Source organism: Stigmatopora nigra, chromosome 5 (assembly GCF_051989575.1).
Source record: "Stigmatopora nigra isolate UIUO_SnigA chromosome 5, RoL_Snig_1.1, whole genome shotgun sequence".
NCBI classification, from domain to species: Eukaryota; Metazoa; Chordata; class Actinopteri; order Syngnathiformes; family Syngnathidae; genus Stigmatopora; species Stigmatopora nigra.
Window position 1 is genome coordinate 13,242,968 of NC_135512.1, and position 19,460 is coordinate 13,262,427.

Genomic DNA, 19,460 nt, shown 5'->3' on the forward strand with positions numbered 1-19,460 from the left:
ACGAGACGCCATTGATGTTAAAGTATAGAGATCAGCCAATGGTGCACTGCACCTCAAGGTTGCCAGACCAGAATGTCAGTGAGCAACCCAATCACACCGTAAGTATAACCCACCCAGATACGCGGGAACTCGTCCAATCTGTCAAAACTGCTGCACCAACCCACACACTTGCTACCTCGTTTGCTCTTCATTCTGTTGTGATGTGTGTGACATACACTTTCGGCACACCTAATGGATGGGCCAACGTCAATGGTGCCTCATGTGCGCTGGGTGTAAAGGCTTTTTCGGCCAAACGATGGGAGTGTGTAGTGAGCACCACGGAAAGTATTTGACTGTCAATGTGGTATAGGACCTTTTCATACAGGGTGACCCAAAAAGACGTGTACCCATATTTTATTCGCTAAAAACTCCAATGTATACAATGTATACCAGGGAAATCCAAAAACAATTGAGGAACTGAAAACTGCCATCACAGCAAAAATAAGAGCCATCCCGAAAGAGGGGTCTGTAAAAGTGATTGACAACTTTGTCAGACGAGTACAGGTTTGCTTACAACGGAATGGTGGACATTTGGAACACATCTTGGGAAAGCCATAAATTGACCATAAATTGACAGAAATAGCTGAAACTCTGGTGAATGGTCTTCCATAAACGGAATAATGTGTGGTTGTAATTTGAAATGAATAGCTTTTTAATCAAAGTCAAAATAGAAATTTTCATGGGTAAGCATCTTTTTGGGTCACCCTGTAAATGTGCTTTATTGAAGTTTCCCGAGCTTTAGGATGTGCTTGAAAAGTGGCTTTCGCCAAAACCAGTTTTGGGTGAGAGAAAGGTTTGGAAACACCGATTTCGAGGCACTAGCAAAGGATGCTGGCTGGCATTTGCGAGATTTTGCCACCTAGCCAAAACAAGAACTCAGTGTGGAAGCTTTATATTTGTGAAAATTGACTCTCCATATGATATTGTCCATATAAGTAGTCACATGAAACATGTGATGTTCTCACATGATTGCCACATTATTAAGAACATTAAAAAAAATCAAACAACACAGAAGCTTAAATATTCAATTTGAGTCCTAAAATGATAAAAAATGGAATTTGTGTCAGTCTGGTTTGGACTGACTGATATCAGACGGTGGTACAACTCGCTGCTCCTCCATCCTGTTTGACTGCGAACGCAAGATTAGACTAAAGAAATCCTCATCAGGAACTGTTGGTCCATGAGTGGCAGATGGTGGCGCTGCACACCTTTGGTCATTCAGTCTGGAGCCCTTAAAATAACAAGGAAAAAAAAGCTAAACAAGGCCAATTTGTATCGTGATGTTATTTAGAGCCTCATCAAGGAGATCAAGTAAACTTTGTTAAACGTGGAGGGTGATAGAGGGGTAGCACACCCTTTTCAAATGTGAGGTTGTTGTTAAAGCAACTTTTTCCCCACCTGGCACTTAACTAGCATATCAAAGAAGACTTCGTCCCCTTCCGGCTGGTTAGCGCAGGTCTCGACGCAATTGTACTGGGAGGGTGTGTGAGCTGGGTCTGCACAGGAAACAGCAGCAGAGAATAAAAGCATAAAAGCAACTGTGAAAGTACGTGGTGAGGAAGGGTTCAGATATTGTCTCTCATCACCTTGCGATGGCTCTTGATTTTCGCTGGAGGTGGAGGGTGTACTGGGCCGGTTGGAGGTGCTGAGTCTCAAGCCAGGAAAATGGTTCAGGCTGACTCGTTGGTCGTCCAGACGACGGGCCTGGGAGCTGGCCAGCAGCTCCAGGAAATGACCAGGATCCTGTAATGGTACCTCGCACTCCAGTATAGCTAGAGACAAAAATCAGCAATGGTATAAAGTAGTAATAAATGATGAATGGATCGTTCACTCGGTCACTTTGCAATACAGTGTCAGCACATTGGGATTGCAGACGTTACTTTTGACTACTAATGCTATTCTAAAATGTCAAGGAAAAACACAGACTAAAAATTTGATTTAGTTTCACAAATCACAGTTTTAATTATATCTCCTGATAACTAGTTTAAAAGGTAGGCCATCAGAGCAAAGAAGATAACCTCGTCTAATTCTCAAAAGCAGGGATTTGGCGTGGGACTTTAAGTTACTGTAATGATTTACATTCTTCAATATGTTACAGGGAAAGTTGGGTGGATATTCTGCATTCACACCATAAACATCCAGGTTCAAAGTCTGTGGGGTACCTATACGGTACTATATTACAATTTTTTTAATCAATAAGTATGGCAACTAAACTTTAGTATGGTGTGAATACAGAAGTCGAGACAAAAGGGACAAACTTACATTTCCTTTCAGCTACAGGTGGGGTAGACGAGGGAGAGGAACTGTCAGGCCGATGGTTTGACCCATCTAAAAGACTGCACCTTTGGTCATCCATTCTGTTTCCCTGGAATCGCGAGAGAAGGTCGAAAAAGCCGTCCTCCCCAATTGTGTCCTGAGATGGTGGCTATGGGAAACAAAATCATAAAAGAAAAACAATTTCAACAGAATTCACTATCCTACTTGTCTAAAGTTTACGAAAGTACAAATTGTGTCCGATTTTCAGGACTTTGTACCGAGACAAAATTTATTTGACGATACCTCTACTTATGAATGCTTCTACATGCAACATTTTTGGTTATGAAACCCTTCGATATGGAAATTACTGTTCCAATATACGAAAACAAGACCCATTTTCCAAAATTTTAATACATTTCCTGCATCTGTTATTTTCTTTTCAGAATTGTTGCGTTGCCTTCTGCTTGACAATCTCCCTACACTCCGCTGTCTCCCCATTGGGTGTCGTACGACAACAATTTTTGACCACCGTTCGTCGTCACGGATTTGTAACTGATTACTGGTGCGAATGAAACAGGCTTTCTCACATCTTTTACACAAAATTGGGACAATTCAATCACTTGTAAAAGATTTAGTTTTTTTTTTTGAGAACCATGGATCAAATTTCAGAATTTATATATAAAATACTCCTCTACTTACGAAAAATCCAAGATACAAAAAAGCCAAAAGGAACCAATTAATTTGCATATGTGCAAAGCACCCACATTGAAACAATCACAAACACTACAAGATTTCTTTGCAGATAGTCTGGTTGACTGTCTGGCTCATAAGGGAAAACCTATTAGAACATCTTTCAGACACATTGTGCTAAGAGTGCACCCCTACTATACCTTAGGAGACGCTGGCGGGTCCACATTAGGAACTGAGTGGTCTGACAAGCTTTCATGCTGGTTTTTTGTAGATTTGTTTTTATTTTTCTTGCTTTTTAGTCGGTGAAAGAGGAAGAGCTTAGTGGAAGCCTTAATCGTGTTATTTTTTGATGACTTTGAGATTTTATCTTCATCCCAGTCCTGCAAATTTCATTGTAAAACAGTCATATTATAGACTTCCAGAATTTATATATTCATCCAAAGAATAGGACACAAACCTGATGGAGGGATAAATCGCCAGTTTGATTTGTACTCCCATCCAGGTTTTCTGCACTTCCTTGCCTCCTTGATGGTGACTTCGTCCCTTAAACACAGATTTAGCCAAATATTACCTTAAAGTTTAAACATGGCCATCGCAACAAGAAAGTGCAAAGAATTTAAAATCAAGGTATTTAAAACTGAAGGAATTCCTTAGAATATAAATGTTTAATTACTTTTTCCGATATCGCTGTGTGATTTGAAATACTTTTAACAGAACAATTTGGAAAGATACCAATTCATATTTACCTGACATGTTGAGGTAACTCTGTTGGCTGATTGATAGAGATGTGTTGTTAGTTTTGCTGAGGATGTTGGAATAAATGTTGGACTTCAAACCAACAACTAACCGCAGGTCTGACAAGTTCATCTGTGCAGTTGCTTCACCACTTTTGTCTCCAGTCTAAAGCAATGACACCAGAGGTTGTATTGTTGCCACGTGTTTAAAATTCATACATTTGTTTATTCATAACAATACAAGGATGTATTGCTCCCATGAACCAAAATCTTTGGCATAAGTAAATAAAGCTCTAAAATATTTTCATATGATTCATGGCAGTTTATGTTAAACTGAATAGTGGGATTTACTCAGAAAACATGCACACACAAAACACTTCAAAATGTCCTTGAAACCAATGAAGACTTGAGAATTTTGGTGTGGGAAACCACATTCCTTCATTTTGTTAACAGTTCAGCCTTGGCTCACAAATGAACACAATGAACCTTTGTTATTGATACTGTAGTATATGAATTAGCTTTATAGTCAATTTAATTTTAACACTGGTATCTGCAAGTAGAGAATTTGGACCTTGGTTTGTATTGAGCACTTTTTACTCAAAGATCGCGAAATTGGAATGTTGTTGCTAGATGAAGACTTAACAGAAATATGTCGTTGGCATTAATCATTCACCTCTTTGGCAATTTCCAGATGTTTTTCAGCAAAGTGCATAGCTTGCTCGTGGTTCCCCAGGGCTGTGTGGGCATTTCCTAGACTCCAGTATGCCCTTCCCTCCCCAATCCTGTGAGAAAAATACAGAAAAGCACAGGCTCAATGAGATTACATATGACAGGGAGAGGCCTTCACCGTTATTCATTCAGCAATTGCCCTTTCCTGTAAAACAACTGAAATCCAACAGGGTAACCAATCAGGATGTACGACGTCACTTCCACTTAAATGTAACCAAAATAATCAAGCACACAGACATGTTCTCTTTAGATAAGCATACGCTAATGCCAGAGGATATTAGCCAGCTCTCTTTTCTAACTTGTACATTAAGAGGCCAATTTACTCGATATTGCAACCAAATTCATTGCTAGCGAATGTAACAGTTTAAAAACTCATTTGTTTTGCTCTATTCTTCTTTTTTTGTTCCTCTATCAAACTAAAGTCATACGATTAAAATTCGATGACAGTGAAAACAATTTAAATTGAAAAAACGTTCCAAGACAAACTCCACTATTACACTTACAACCACTATAAACTATAAACACAACATTCATTCCTTTTCTTAACTGCTTTTCCTGCTGGAGCCTATCCCAGCTGACTGGCTGGAGGCAGGGGACACCCTGAATCACTTACCAGCCAATCGCAGGGCACGAGGAGAGGGACAACCATTCACACCCACACTCATACCTAGGGGCAATTTGGAGTGTCCAACCAGCCTACCTTGCATGTTTTTGGGAATGTGGAAGGAAACCAGAGAACCCAGGGAAAGACCCACACAGGCCCGGTGAGGAGAACATGCAAACTGCACACTGGTGGACCGCCCTGGATTCAAACCCAGGACCCAACAACTGTGAGGCCGCGAGCTAACATATTAGCTGCCGGGCCACCTAAACACAACACATTTCTTGTTTAATTTTTCCAATGTACCCTGTAGTCTTTACCTGTCACTGAGGTCCTGAGCAATTACCAGATGTTTGAGGTGATAATCAATGGCTCTTTCATAGTCTTGAAGGAGTGTGTAGGTGTTGCCCAGACTGTAGCAGGCTTGGGCCTCCACAGCCTTGTCCTTTAAAAGTCTGGCCAGCTGTAGAGTCCTCCTAAGGAAAAACCAGGAGTCAACCATGTCAAAGATTTCTTGGATGCATTAAAAGGCAGTCCCACCCTTCTTTTTTTTTCCACCTTTGTTATTTTGAGGCTTTTTCTTTAATGCAGTCACATCAACAATTCAAGTTTTAGCTTTGAATTGAGCAATCGTTGGCGCCGGATTTACTGTCTTAAAGAGTTTCCATTTTCTCTTTTCATAATAAAAAATGGTTCACAGTATGAGGGTGACAAGTCTAATTTCTAGTTATGTGTGTACGCCTTTCTGAATCAAATCCAATTTTTATGAGTGAGCATTTGTCAGGCTCCGGTATTTGAGATGTTTACTCAGTTCAAGCCGCACACAGATCTGCTATTTAATAAAATATAGAGAACACGCAAGTTAAATAAAAAAACAACAAATTTACAAAAAGTTTGAACTTACTTATAATGGCTAGCTGCCATTTCAAATTGGCTGAGGAATATGTGAGCATTGCCAAGGTTACAGTGTGCCCTCCTCTCAGCAGACTTGTCCCCAAACTCTTTGGCAATGAGAAGGCGCTGCCAAACAAAAGGGTTAATATTCCTTTGATTATTCTTTAAATTATAAATGTGGTGGTCACCATTCTGAAGTAGTTAAGAAAAAGGCACAAATAATCTCTCAACCGATAAATTCATGGTATTTTGAGATAATACTGCGTACCTTTGACTTGTGTTGTGTTAAACAAACCTTATCATGTGCTGCTACAGCATTTGGAAAATCACCCAGTAAATAATAGGTGTTACCAAGGTTCCCATAGGTCCGACCCTGAGCTGCTTGATCCCCCAACTCCTTTACCAAAAGCAGGTTTGCCCTAAAAATAACAAAACCCAAGGAAGATCATTTTTCATATTAGAAAGTTGGAATGTTTTATAAATTAAGACTAAAAACTAAATGCATAGATGTGCCAGTACCAAATTTCAATATTTTTATCAAAATCGTTTGAGGTTATAGACAAGAGATTGACCATTTAGAGTGAGAAAATGTTTTAGACGCCAAAAAAAAAAAAAAAAAAAACTAAACAAAATATTGAAGTTTGAGATACTAACTCACTCGTAATACTGAGAAGCTTTACGTAGGGCTATCCTTGCTTCCTCTGGAAATTCTCCTGGCTCTGTCCCAGACCAACAGATGCTTTTGCCCTTGGCGTGGTAAACGTTCCCAAAATTATACAGTGCTCGGGCCTGCCCAACCTACAACATGCACAACAGATTTTCAGTGATGGAGCCACTGTAACCAGCATTGCTATAATAATATACTTAAAATACACTAACAGAAGGCCAGCTTGCATGCACTAACTGAGCCTGATAAAATTGTTACAAAGCTCAAGCAATTGGTTTTTGGCTGTGACATGAAAAAAAGGTCTTAATACAATCCTGAAAATACATAAGCTCACACCAGAAAGTATTTCAATAACATTCACCATTATTCTTTTTAACATAACTATTTTTATTATTATTCATTAATACTAACAATAATACAACAGAGGTATATTTATTATCAACTGACATAATATCAATATGATAATAGGAGCGTAATGAAAGAGGTCAGAATAGTATATATAAGACAAATTCTAAATTCCTACTTAACAGTCCTTCAAGGGGAGTGGGTCAATATGTTTTTTAATTTGAGAAAAAGATGCAATCAGTATATACCAAACACTGGTATTAGTGATAAAAAGAAAAATGGGCGCAGCTTGGAAAAAAAGAAGAAAAGTCATCATTTGTTTTTTGAGGATAGAAAAATTGCTAATTACACCCATATGTAGTTACATATAGAAATGCAAGCTAAAATACATAACTACCCAAAAGAAGCCTCATGCTCAGTGTTCATAAGTGCTGGAGCAGTCTGTAGGCGTGGACACATCTGGGATGGATCAACGCTCAGTGGATAAAGTGTATTGTGGTCAGATGTGGAAATAGTTTTTTTTTCTGAATAGACACCATGTGGTTTGGCCTCAAACACAGACACCACCGTCCACACAGTTGACAAAAATGCACCTTGAAAAGTCGAGGTCGTTGAGCTAACTCAGGAGTCGAAAGTCGCTTTGTCCAGGATTCAGAGAAAATCTTAAGCCACAAAAATTCATTTAAATTAATCACTGGATCTCGCAATATTTTAGTCTATTATTTTCTATGTATTCATTTTCCATTCTGTTTAACCTCCTGAGGGTTTTGTGGGTTCTGGATATCCCAGCTACCTTTGGACATTAAGTGCGTTATAACCTATATTGGTTTTCTAGTCAATCACAGGGAATAACGAGACAGACAATCAATCACACACACACATTAAAATGCGAGAATTTTGCAGCATGGGGAAAAAGTAGAGTTTCCAGAGAAAACCAACACATGTGTGGGGAAAACATGCAAAATCCACACAGGAAAGCCTGGATCTCACAACTGTGAAACAGACATGCTAACATTCCCCCACCGTATCGTCTTTTTTCATTCATTGTTTAATCATTTTCCTTACCACCCATCCTTGCAAGGGTTGCTGGAGCCAAACCCAGCTGTTGTCGGGCAAAAGGCAGGCTACACCCTGGACTGGTCGCCAGTCAGCCGTAGGCACACCTTATCGTCTCTTTTACACTTAAAACACTGGGAGCAAATTTGGAACAATTTGCATTTTTACCAAGCTACAAATAACACTTATAAATATGCCTGCAGATTCAACACTGGACTTTTGATAAAAGCTCAATATATTCATCGATAGAATCACCCTTAAAATAATAAAGTAATTAAGCCCAGCTAATCTATACTATTGCCTACCTTATCACACATAGCCCTGGTGATGTCTAAATGTCTTTGGCAACAAACCACAGCTTCATTATAGCGTCCTAGAAGCTTTAATGTGTTCCCAAGGTTGCCACTGGCTTTGGCCTCCCCAGGTTCATCGCCAATTGTCCTAAAAGATAAAAACAATGACAACTAAGTAGTTGATAAAACAGAAAAATATAGTTGTGTATACAGTAATACCTTGACATACGAGTGCCCAAACATATGAAGAATTTGATATATGAGTAAAATTCTGAGCAAATATTTGCCGTGAGATACAAGCATATTTGTATTTAGTTCATTTCTATGGAAAACGTTGATTTCAGAATTGACACACGCATTAAGCTCGTGTCTCAAAATATTACTGTATGTATTTGATTTGAAGTTGCATTTAAAATAGTTTCAGAAAATGTATTTTATCAAAACTGTTTCTCATTATATTTTGAAAAAGTCAATGGAGAAATATTTGGTTTTATCATTATCTAACATCATACCTTGTGAGTGTAAGATCATGGCGATGGTACTCCAAGGCTTTGTTGTACTGTTGCAAGTGAAAGTAAGCATTGCCAAGCTGGCTATAGATGGCGCTGAGGATTTGGAGGTCCTCGGTTCCAACTTGGATGGCAGACTCAAAAAAAGACACACCAGCGTGATAATTACCAGCTTTACAGAGCCTTTCACCTTCCAGGGCCAAATCCAAACATGAAGAGTCCATTCTGCAGGGGAACAGGGCAAATAACATTGATTAGAGGGATGATTGATGTTTATGCAGGCTTCCATCAAAATCCATATACTAATCCAAATGTTTGATTCATACACAGAGAAATTCATCTATCCCACAGTGCAAAACACTGGTAAAATAGCGCATATGTAATATGGACCATTTATTGTTTTAGAAACAAGAATCTGGTGAAATCGCCTGATATTTCTATCTAGTCATGAATTGAATTGATATTTCTCTGTCTAGGCCAGGAACATAGTTTTTCCTGAGAACGATTAAGTTGTATGTACTGCCATTAGTTCAGCGCAACTAACGCCCCGCTCTCATTGGTCTGGAATAATAGCTGCTCGTAAGAGTACATGATCGCAACAGTGAGTACAGGGTGAGAGGAGACAAAGGGATTCTGTGTTCACTTTTTCATGTGTCAGTAAATGACATCATTGCTTATTTTGTTAGTACAAAGCCATACTGATACCAGCATTTTACTTTCGTATCTCTGCCCCTTTGAGTTCTAGGATCGGTATTGGTACACTAGTGATTAGAACAGCAAATGATAATGAATAATATGAAAAGAATACAGATTTTCACACTAAAATAGCTGAGAATCACAGCATCAAGTTAAAAAGAGAAAGCTGCATTCTTTTTTACGGCGCATTGCGCTTTGTTTTAAAGCGTCAATGAAAAAGAGAATGGGAGAATAATTTAGTGATTACAATATTGGTTTTACACGACTGAAAAACCATTTCATATCTTTGTAGGGGCACGCCAATGCTGAGAAAATATCTTGGCAATATACTCCGATTAAAGTGTGATTTACCGTCATTCTACAAGGTTTATTTAGGATCAACCTGTGATTTCACTTGAGATTCAAATTATTTCATTGACCGACAAGTAATCTACAGCATAATCTTAATAATGATGACAACTTGATAACCAGACTTTGTGGCCTTTAACGAGTAACAAGTGCACTTTTTTAGGACATGCAACGGAGCGTCACATAGCCATAGTTTGGCATTTGATAATGTTCAAATTTTTCATGCAAAATGTAAATAGATTGTATACCAGAATAAATAATGGCAAAGTACATTGAGTGGTTACTATGTCCACCTCGTAGTTGTGAGGATTTACTCCAGGTACTCTGGTTTCCTACCACATCCCAATAATATGCATGGGAGATTGATTCATTCATTTTCCGCACCGTTTATCCTCAAAAGGGTTGTGGGGGGTGCTGGAGCCTATCCTTGCTAACTTTGGGCACAAGGCGGGGGATTGGTTTCCAGGCAATCACAGGACATAAGGAGATGGAAAACAATTTGGTCTCACACTCATACTTAGGTAGCCATGTTTTTGAATGTAGGAGGAAAAAACCCATGCAAGCCCAGAGAGAACATGCAAACTCCACACAGTGAGGATCAACCAACCTGTGATCGAAACCTCGACCCCAGAACTGTGAGGCCGACAGCACTCTCCACCGGGCTGCCCTGGTAGAGTGATTGAACTCTCCAAATTGTCCGTAGGTATGAGTTAATTTACACATGGTTGTCTGTCTCATTGTGCCCTGCCATTGCCTGAAAATTCACAACTACATTAAGTGGAATAGGCTCCAACACCCCAACGACCCTCGTAAGGATAAGCAGTGCTCAGATCAGGAGCAATGAAGATGAATAGTTGACTAATTATGTATATCAACAAATCAATACATAAAAGAAACCAACAGCGATTTCATCGTTCAACATAACATTCCTGTTTCATAAAGAGGTCAATTCCTCCTGCTCCCACCCAAATTCTACCCACTTTTCCCAAAATAACAACAGCAATGCATGAACAGAGAAATTGTCTGTCCCAATGCAAAACATCCAACTGACAACTTTCCTGCTTACAATTATGACCGTATAAAAACCTAGATACATTCTCTCCGTCCGTCAAAATAAATAAATATTTTATGTTCCATTCAATTTTTTAAACTATTGATGCAAACTCCCAGCATAAAACACACTCATTCCGTCACATACTATACCATACAAGCAGTTAAATCCCTAATGTCTAAATAAACCACAATGAATAACTACATTTATTTCAAAAGAAAATAAAAAAATAATCATTTTTAATTTAATTTAAAAAAAAATCATTAAACATATTTGCCATCAGAATTGTGTTCATCAAAGAAATCCTAGAAGCCTAATCCAACCCCTTTTGAAAAGATTGATCGATCAAGAAGGGGACAGGTGAAATCATCTTCCAAACATTTACCATACCAAAGCATTAATCAGTCAAGAGAGGAAGCAAGATTTACGTACCTGTTGCTCCTTCCCATTCTAATGCACTTAAGGCAGTTTGACACGACAGACATTTCACCCTTCTCGGCCTGTGAAGCGAATATATCTCTTTCAAGACAACACCGTTTGCCTCCACTTCCTTCATGTGCATACACATAACGCAGTCGCAGTCACTCAATGTCATATACAGAATAAAGACACAGCTCCACTAAATCAGCTACTGCTGTCCTAAATGGAGCTTCGCTAACCTGCGGTAACAGCAAAACAAAAGGACTTAATCCGCTCAGCGTTCACATTGGCCCGAACAGTCACTGCCAGCGACAGAAAGCTGCTATGTTGGGAGAAAAACGAAACCATTTTTACAATGAATAGAAATAAAGAAACGGAAGATATCACTAATTGTCTCATGACTAGATTACAGCTCTTAATCACTTAGTAACCATTGAACAGCATATGGCAGACAAATGATGGTTTGTGTCACTTCCAATTAAGTCAGATCTCAGTGGTAATTATAGCTTCTTTAAGTGGCTCCAGTCAACCCTAAGGCTATTTGCTCAACACCCCATGAAATAATCATTTAACAAGTGATGTCAAACGGCGCGAGGGGGGGTTCTTCATATGGTTTTACAGACCCTGTATAAAATAATACAGTCACAATACCACATGCCAGACTGATTTCAACTTCTTGATAAGCACCTGAGAAGTCAAGTGGGACAGGCGAGAAATAAAATCATTCATTTTCTATACCGCTTATCTTCACCAGGATCGCATAGGGTGCTGGAGCCTATTCCAGCCAACTCTGGGCACTAGTCGGGAGTAACACTGAATTGGTGGGCAGCCAATCACGCTGCACAAAATTAAATCTGTACCATGGATCTCTTAAATGTTATGTTGAAATAAACTTTGGATTTTGTAACTGATGTAATATTTTAAACATTGATACATTTAAAATATAATAATTAGAATTGGGTGGCACGGTGAAGAGTGGTTAGCGCGTCAGCCTCACAAATCTGGGGTCAAGGGTTCGATCTCAGGTCGATCCTCACTGTGTGAAGATTGCAGGTTCTCCCCTGGCTTGCAAGGGTTTTCTCCAGGTTCACCGGTTTCCACCCACATCCCAAAAAAATTGCAGGGTAGGCAGGTAGAATACTCTAAATTACCCCAAGATATGAGTGTGAGCGTGAATGGTTGTCTGTCTCCTTGTGCCATGGGATTGGCTGGCCACCACCGGGTTTTCACTGATGCCCTAGTTAGCTGGGGTGAGAATCGTTTCGATTGGAAGTAAAATAAAATCAGCATAGGGATATCCGTAACATAACAACAAAACACTGTACAAAACCAGCATCCAACTTCACTACATACTGTCTAGCCAAATTTAAAATTTGTCATAAATCAAAAAAATCCTGCTCATAATATTAGATTAGATTTTTCTGCAAAGCCGAATCAATAAAAAACGTATTATCAAAATACACTTTCTTATTTGTGGATGGCAAGCTATGCATAAAAAAATACTTGCAAAATCCAGCATACTGCCATTTAGTGGTGGTTCATTTTCAGTATGGTTCACAAAGCTTATTTTGTGTCAGGCCTAAACCTGACAACAAACCAGCCCATTGAGTTAGTATAAACGTCATTATAAACATAATGACAGCATGTGTATTGCACAAACCTTTGTTTGATTGTGAGCCAAAATGAAACTAGTACATTGCTGCTACTGCAATGAAACAAATCTACCAATTAGACTACCACATGCAACTATCATGTCCAACAGGTTTTTTTGGGGAATGTACGCAGAGAATGAAATTCATCCGGAAAAACTAAGGCTTGCCCTGGCTTGTGTACAATACCTTGGAGCAAAAATATTTCAGATTATGTAAACTATAATGTAACACAAAAATAACCACATGTAATAAAAGTGAAGATTTCATAATAAAATGGAGTCATCTCATGACATCATTGGCATCATGTCTGAGAAGGGGTTTATAAGAAACATCCATATGTTCCATATGTAAATTTGTCAGGTATTCAGCAAAAGAGTAAATTTAATTCCATAACAACTGCTACACCCCAACTATACATAATACAATGAGCTAGTGTGCATTACAGTGGCAGGAAAATGTTGTTAATAGCCAGGAGATCCAAAATTTTCATTAAAAAAATCTAACTCTGATCAAGGCCCATGTTTCAACTTCAAAATTCTGTCAGAAAATACATTTTGACAAAAAGGTCCAAACCTTATGTATTTTCTAATTCTTTGGGACTTTATCCATTCTGATCCAATCAATTCTTGTGGTTCAAGCATCTGTTAGACAAGTTTAAATGTTCTAAATGTGTTCGAAAAAACAACTCTTGCTCAATAGGGAGTTATGCTATTCCCACTCATGATATCATCAGGATGATCTCATCTCATCTTTCATCTCATTTTCTGAACCACTTTATTCTCATAAGAGTCGTGTGTGGTGCTGGAGCCTAACCCAGCTAACTCCGGGCAAGAGGCAGAGGACACCCTGAATGGGTGGCTAGCCACTTGCAGGGCACAAGGAGACAGACAGCCATGCACACTCACACCCATACCTAGGGGACATTTAGAGTGTCCAATCAGCCTACGAGGCATGTTTTTGGACTGTAGGAGGAAACCAGAGTATATGACCTGGAATTGAACCCAGGACCCCAGAACTGCCAGGACACCACGCTAAGCACTCGCTCCACCGGGCCGCCATCAAAAAACCTGTAGTTTGCCCCAAAAAAGTGTGTCCCAGGATGTGAAGACAAATGAGACCCCCCCCCCCCCTATTTTTATATACAGACGAATCACCCAGCCACCAATTCAGGGTGCCCCTGCCTCTGGCTTGAAGTCAGCTGAGATAGGATCCAGCACCCCCCTAGTGAGTATTAAGTGATTCAGAAAATGAATTAACGGATAACAAAACTCTGACTTGTAAACGCAATCAATGGTCCATTTAAATCAACGTAACATTTATAGTGCAATTAAATTCGAAGTTTTGTGGTGTATGGTCCCACCATAAATGACAAAAACTGATTGATGGGTTTGTTTGAGAGATGAGATGGGTTGGATTTGACGTAACCCCTTGGGTATTGTGGGAAAAAGGGAAATGAAAAATTTGAGCTCAGTGATTTCCACTCTCATTTTTATATGTATACATGAAATCTGGAACCTCATCGACAATAAAACAAACACTGTACGTCCTCCAGTTCTTAGCAAGGATTTTTCTAATTTATAGCATCTCTCAGCATTTTGAAATCACACCGTGATCAAAAGTTTACAGACATTCTCTCAACTTTTCTAACTGAATAGTGAAAAGTGCCAAAACGTAGAAAAGCTTATTCATAACGTTTGATTTAAACTGGTTTAATATGGTTTAGCTACCACCATCAGATAGAATTAATTGTAACTCCATCACAAGCGGTTAAAAACTGAAACGGGCACATCCATATTTGTACATGAACATGATTTAGTGAAAAAAGTGTAAGAAGACACAAAATAAATACATTCATTGACATGCAGTAAGTGAAAGCCGGACATCTTAAAAACTGTCTGGCCTTTTATACAGTATAAATACTGTAACAGGGTAACATGCTGTCTGATTATTAGCCATTACACAGTTAAGGATTTAGATTCACATGTGGTTGCATCAATCAAATTGTTAGGTAACAAAACATACTTTTTTAAAAAGCCCTAAGAAATGCTCCATGTAGAATGGTTTCAACATGGTCTTATTCAGTGAATTTACCAATAGCAAATAATTCTATTGGCTTGGAAAGTTGTTCTGTATAAATAATATCACACAATTAATGTGCTTTCTGACAAAATTCCAGCTGGATTTGTTATTTTCCTCTCCATTGTTGACTGAATACTTGTTGAATCATCCAAAAGCTTACTGTACAAATTTTACATTGAAGAGCAAAACTTTTGTCTAGGAAAATAATGCTTGTCAACAGTTGGACAATGTTTTGCTCTTAGCAGTTAAGCAATTAATGTTTTGCTTGTGACAAATGTATGCATACTATATAATATGTAAATTGATCACGTATTGGTCTATACGTTTCTTGTTTATTTATGTTTTACTGCTGCTATAAACCTTTATTATGGTCAACATTGAAACTATTTGTCTGAGCTCCAATGTCAGTGACCTATAAATGATTGCTGATCTTTGTTGTCATTGTAAATGTAAGGTTTTTATAAATGAAAATGTACTGCTACCACGACTAACTACTACTATGACTGAGTGTGACGTGTCTTACATGATTCCACGAAAATGACATGATGGAATTTTTTACGGAAACAAAATAAAAAAAAACATTTAAAAACATTGAGAATCGATGAAAGAACTGATAAAATTCCATAGTAAATCTTTTCACCTTTCCTGTTGCACTTCAGATTTCTCTACTAATAATCATGATTTTTAACCATTGGAATACCTAGATTCATTCATTCATCATCTGAACCGCTTAATCCTGACTAGGGTCGCAGGGGTGCTGGAGCCTATTCCAGCTGACTTTGGGCCAGAGGCGGGAGACACCCTGAATCGGTGGACAGCCAATCACAGGGCACGAGAGACAGACAGCCATTCACTCTTACACTCATACCAAGGGGCAATTTAAAGTGTGCATGTTTTGGAATGTGGGAGGAAACCAGACCTGGAGAAACCCCATGCAAGCATGGGGAGAATATGCTAACTCCACACAGGTGAACCGACCTGGATTTGAACCCAAGATCCCAGAGCTGTGAGCCTGATGTACTAACCACTTAATCCGCCGGGCAGCCAGTGGACTAGATTGCATTGAATACAAAAACTGTGTATAATAAATACCTACAATTTGGCTTGCCACTGTTATTACAACTCCACTGTACAATTTAGACTGTTGCTTCCAGATGAATATGGTTTAATTCAATACAGTCCTAAAAACCAGCAGGTGGGAAAATGAAATGTGAGTGAATACATAACATGTATATTTTAAAAGACTATATTTGGCATCCTTAACCATATAATTCCAACATGTAAACGCCCAGCCAATGTGAACTGCACTGAACTGAGTTAATGTTATGCTGTTGAGACCTATAATTCGAAACCTTAATATAGAGAAAACACCATATAGGTGATTTAAAATCAAAAGTAAAAGATCAAATCATTTTTTAATCAATCCCTTTTATAAAAATAATAATAGTACGTAATAATCCCTTATTAAAATGGACATGAATAACAGTGTAAAATCACTTAAAGCTGAAAATCTCTAGTAATAAGATCATCAATACTTTTCTTGCTTACAAATGAGAAATAGACAAATGACTCAATTCTGGATATTTGGTTGCAGTCTGAGTGGACGCGATGACTCTTTAATTACTAACGAAGGCTGACAGAAAATGTACGTCGTCTAAGAATGAGTCAGACTACAATGACTATGTATTCGCGTTTCCCGTTAAAATACATTGTTAATCCCACAGTTAACCTCAAGTATAACACTCTAAAAAGATGCAATTTACTTAAAAGCCAATGAACCGAATAGCCTCACTTCAAGGCGATAGAATTGAGAACACAACTTTAAAGGACGTACGTAACCCCCCAAAAATTGTTAAACTGTTGGAAGAAATATTCATACCTTTTCAAGTAGTCCCCAAGAATTTTATTTTATTTTTCCAGATGTTTATAGCGACATTTATCCGTCCATCTGTGAGGAAGAAGACAGCGCTGCCTTTGGAAGCACAACTTTGTAAAGCCACTCCCCTCACTCCCAAAAATCTGCTTCTTATTTGGAAACTCGTGTGGTGCGTTCAAGGACCATTGGAATTTTTTAAATACTATGTAGAATAATTAAAAATAGAGAAATCACTGCTAAATAAAAATCTTTTTTAAATAATTATTAAAAATGTGTCAAATTTATAAAATGAATAAAGTAAATTTCTGACTAAATGTCGCCGTGAGAGGAAAGTGTAAGACATGTTTACAGTCGTTAAACCTTTGTTATAGACGTCTGCCTCCCCCTGCAGTACAGTAGTTGCATGGATCAGCCAGTGCATACAGGAAAGGATTGTATCCATTATATTCCCAGGAGGTTTCCTGGAATACTTCCCAAGGATTGAATGTTTTTTTATGCTATTCACTGTGGTTAAATGACATTGAAACTAATGGATGAGATTTGAGTGGACGTTTTAGAAAATTGCAGCAGATTAAATTTTACATCAAGTTGAAAACACACACAAAATTGCAAAAAACGAAAGAAAGAAAAGAATCAGGAGGCCCGGCGGGTGAGTGGTTAGCGCGATGGGCTCACGGCTCTGGTATCCTGGGTTAAAATCCACATCGGTCCCCCTGAGTGGAGTTTTCATGTTCTCCCCAGGCCTGCGTGGGTTTCCTCCAGGTACTCTGGTTTCTTTCCACATTCCAAAATCATACATTGTAGGCTGATTGGACACTCTAAATTGCCCCTAAGTATGGGTATGTGTGTGAGTCTGCATGGTTGTCCATCTCTCTCTAAAAATGTATGTATCATAATTCATCAAATATATATATTTTTTCATTCATCAATTTTCTGAACCACTTTATCCTCATTAGGGTCGCAGGAGGAAATGTAAATTTCGTAGATTTTCTTGGGTTCGGAGGTACCATTAATTCCTTTATATTTTAGAATGAATTATTCCACATTCTATTTTATTGGATTTGGTTTACCGCAAGATTTGGTTTTAGGCCCAATTTTAAATTCTATTTTTGTGCTGCCATTTGCCCAAATAGACTAGTACACGTGTCAAAGTGGCGGCCCGGGGGCCAAATCCGGCCCACGTGAAATCAAGTTGACGTTAAAGCGGCCCGCGAACCTACCCGTGTCTGTCACCCAAGGAATAGTGTCTTTTCAAATGGTTAATGGGTTTCTGAAAATGTTCTAGAGGGCTAATTCTAAAGAAGGGCCACTGGGGAGATACAAATATGCAAATAGAGGATCCAAATACATATTTCACACATTGACAGAAGTTTAGGAGATAATTTTGATTAGCTCAAACCAATCTAGCATACTAATAAAAGTCATCCAGCTATGCTTTTTCATATCACATCAATTTCAGCATCACCTCATTGGTTTCAAACACTTTAAGAATTGTTTCTAAAATTTGACTGACTTCTTTCCTATAAGACTTATGAGCCTGTCTCCACACTACAATATAAGACCTAAATTTAAACCATTTATGACACCACTTGCCACCCCAACGAAGGTTGTTCCAAAGACGAGACTCAAAGTTGAAGGCGTGAAGCAACTCCTCAACTTTTAATTATTTGTATAATATTGTAATTTATTTCAGTGTTTTAAAATGTATTTAGCAATGTATTTATTTATCTTAGAATCAAACATCAACCTTCATTACAGTAAGGTTAGTTGAATTCCTGCACCTCTCTTTCTGTTCTCCATGAGATTGTGGAAGCTTTTAGTAGCTCCGTCAGCTGCAGACCAAAATACTCCCACCTTGCAAGAAGGAGCACTACCGCAGGCCATTCGTCCCATCAGCAATAAAAAGAAATTTAAAAAATCCACAATACCATTATCACTGGCTGATTTAGGACAAACTGGACTCATCAAACTTCGCTTTTTGTTCTTAAAACAATGGCACTATTGTTCCTGAAAGTAATTATTTTGATTCTTCATTTGAATATGTTTTATTCTATTGCTATATATGTATATGTGTGTGTGTATATATATATATATATATATATATATATATATATATATATATATATATATATATATATATATATATATATATATATATATATATATATATATATATATATATATATATATATATATATATATATATATATATATATATATATATATATATATATATATATATATATATATATATATATATATATATATATATATATATATATATATATATATATATATATATATATATATGTTTTGTCTATGCTGCGGTGGTAAGTAAATTTCCTCGATGAGGGACGAATAAATAAGTACTCTATTCTAAGCTTTGGCGTCCCAGTATTTTACATTTATGCACCGTGCTCTTTCCTGCCTGTCAAAGCACTATGCGAATATATTTCAAGAGGATACTATGTAACTAAATTTATGATAATAATTAATACCTTATGCCATCCAAACATAACTCATTG

General features: G+C 37.9%; 1 protein-coding gene across 4 annotated transcripts; it reads right to left on the bottom strand.

The window, feature by feature from the left end:
- Nucleotides 1-915: 915 nt before the first annotated feature.
- LOC144196786 (G-protein-signaling modulator 2-like) lies at nt 916-17,073 on the bottom strand. 4 transcript variants are annotated; one of them, XM_077717222.1, is made up of 16 exons: nt 11,341-11,584; nt 8,817-9,038; nt 8,317-8,452; nt 6,602-6,741; nt 6,239-6,362; nt 5,954-6,069; nt 5,370-5,525; nt 4,393-4,501; nt 3,833-3,885; nt 3,732-3,757; nt 3,443-3,528; nt 3,186-3,365; nt 2,302-2,464; nt 1,626-1,811; nt 1,438-1,535; nt 916-1,270 (listed from the first exon to the last, which is right to left on the bottom strand). In XM_077717222.1, exons 1-16 carry the CDS (start codon nt 11,391-11,393, stop codon nt 1,103-1,105), a joined length of 2,016 nt encoding a protein of 671 aa, XP_077573348.1. In that variant the 5' UTR covers nt 11,394-11,584; the 3' UTR covers nt 916-1,102. The 4 variants fall into 4 exon arrangements, with proteins under 4 accessions (XP_077573348.1, XP_077573346.1, XP_077573345.1 ...); XM_077717220.1 differs by lacking the exon at nt 11,341-11,584 and adding an exon at nt 16,940-17,073 and having other exon boundaries at nt 3,732-3,885; nt 8,817-9,040; XM_077717219.1 differs by having other exon boundaries at nt 3,732-3,885; nt 11,341-11,582.
- Nucleotides 17,074-19,460: the final 2,387 nt, after the last annotated feature.

Coding starts and splice junctions, on each gene's coding strand:
- LOC144196786 (XM_077717219.1), bottom strand. CDS start 11,393: ATGTCTGTCGTGTCAAACTGCCTTAAGTGCATTAGAATGGGAAGGAGC. Junction 8,453..8,816: donor CATGATCTTACACTCACAAG/GTATGATGTTAG, acceptor TTTATCTTTTAG/GACAATTGGCGATGAACCTG. Junction 3,529..3,731: donor GAGTTACCTCAACATGTCAG/GTAAATATGAAT, acceptor TCTGTGTTTAAG/GGACGAAGTCACCATCAAGG.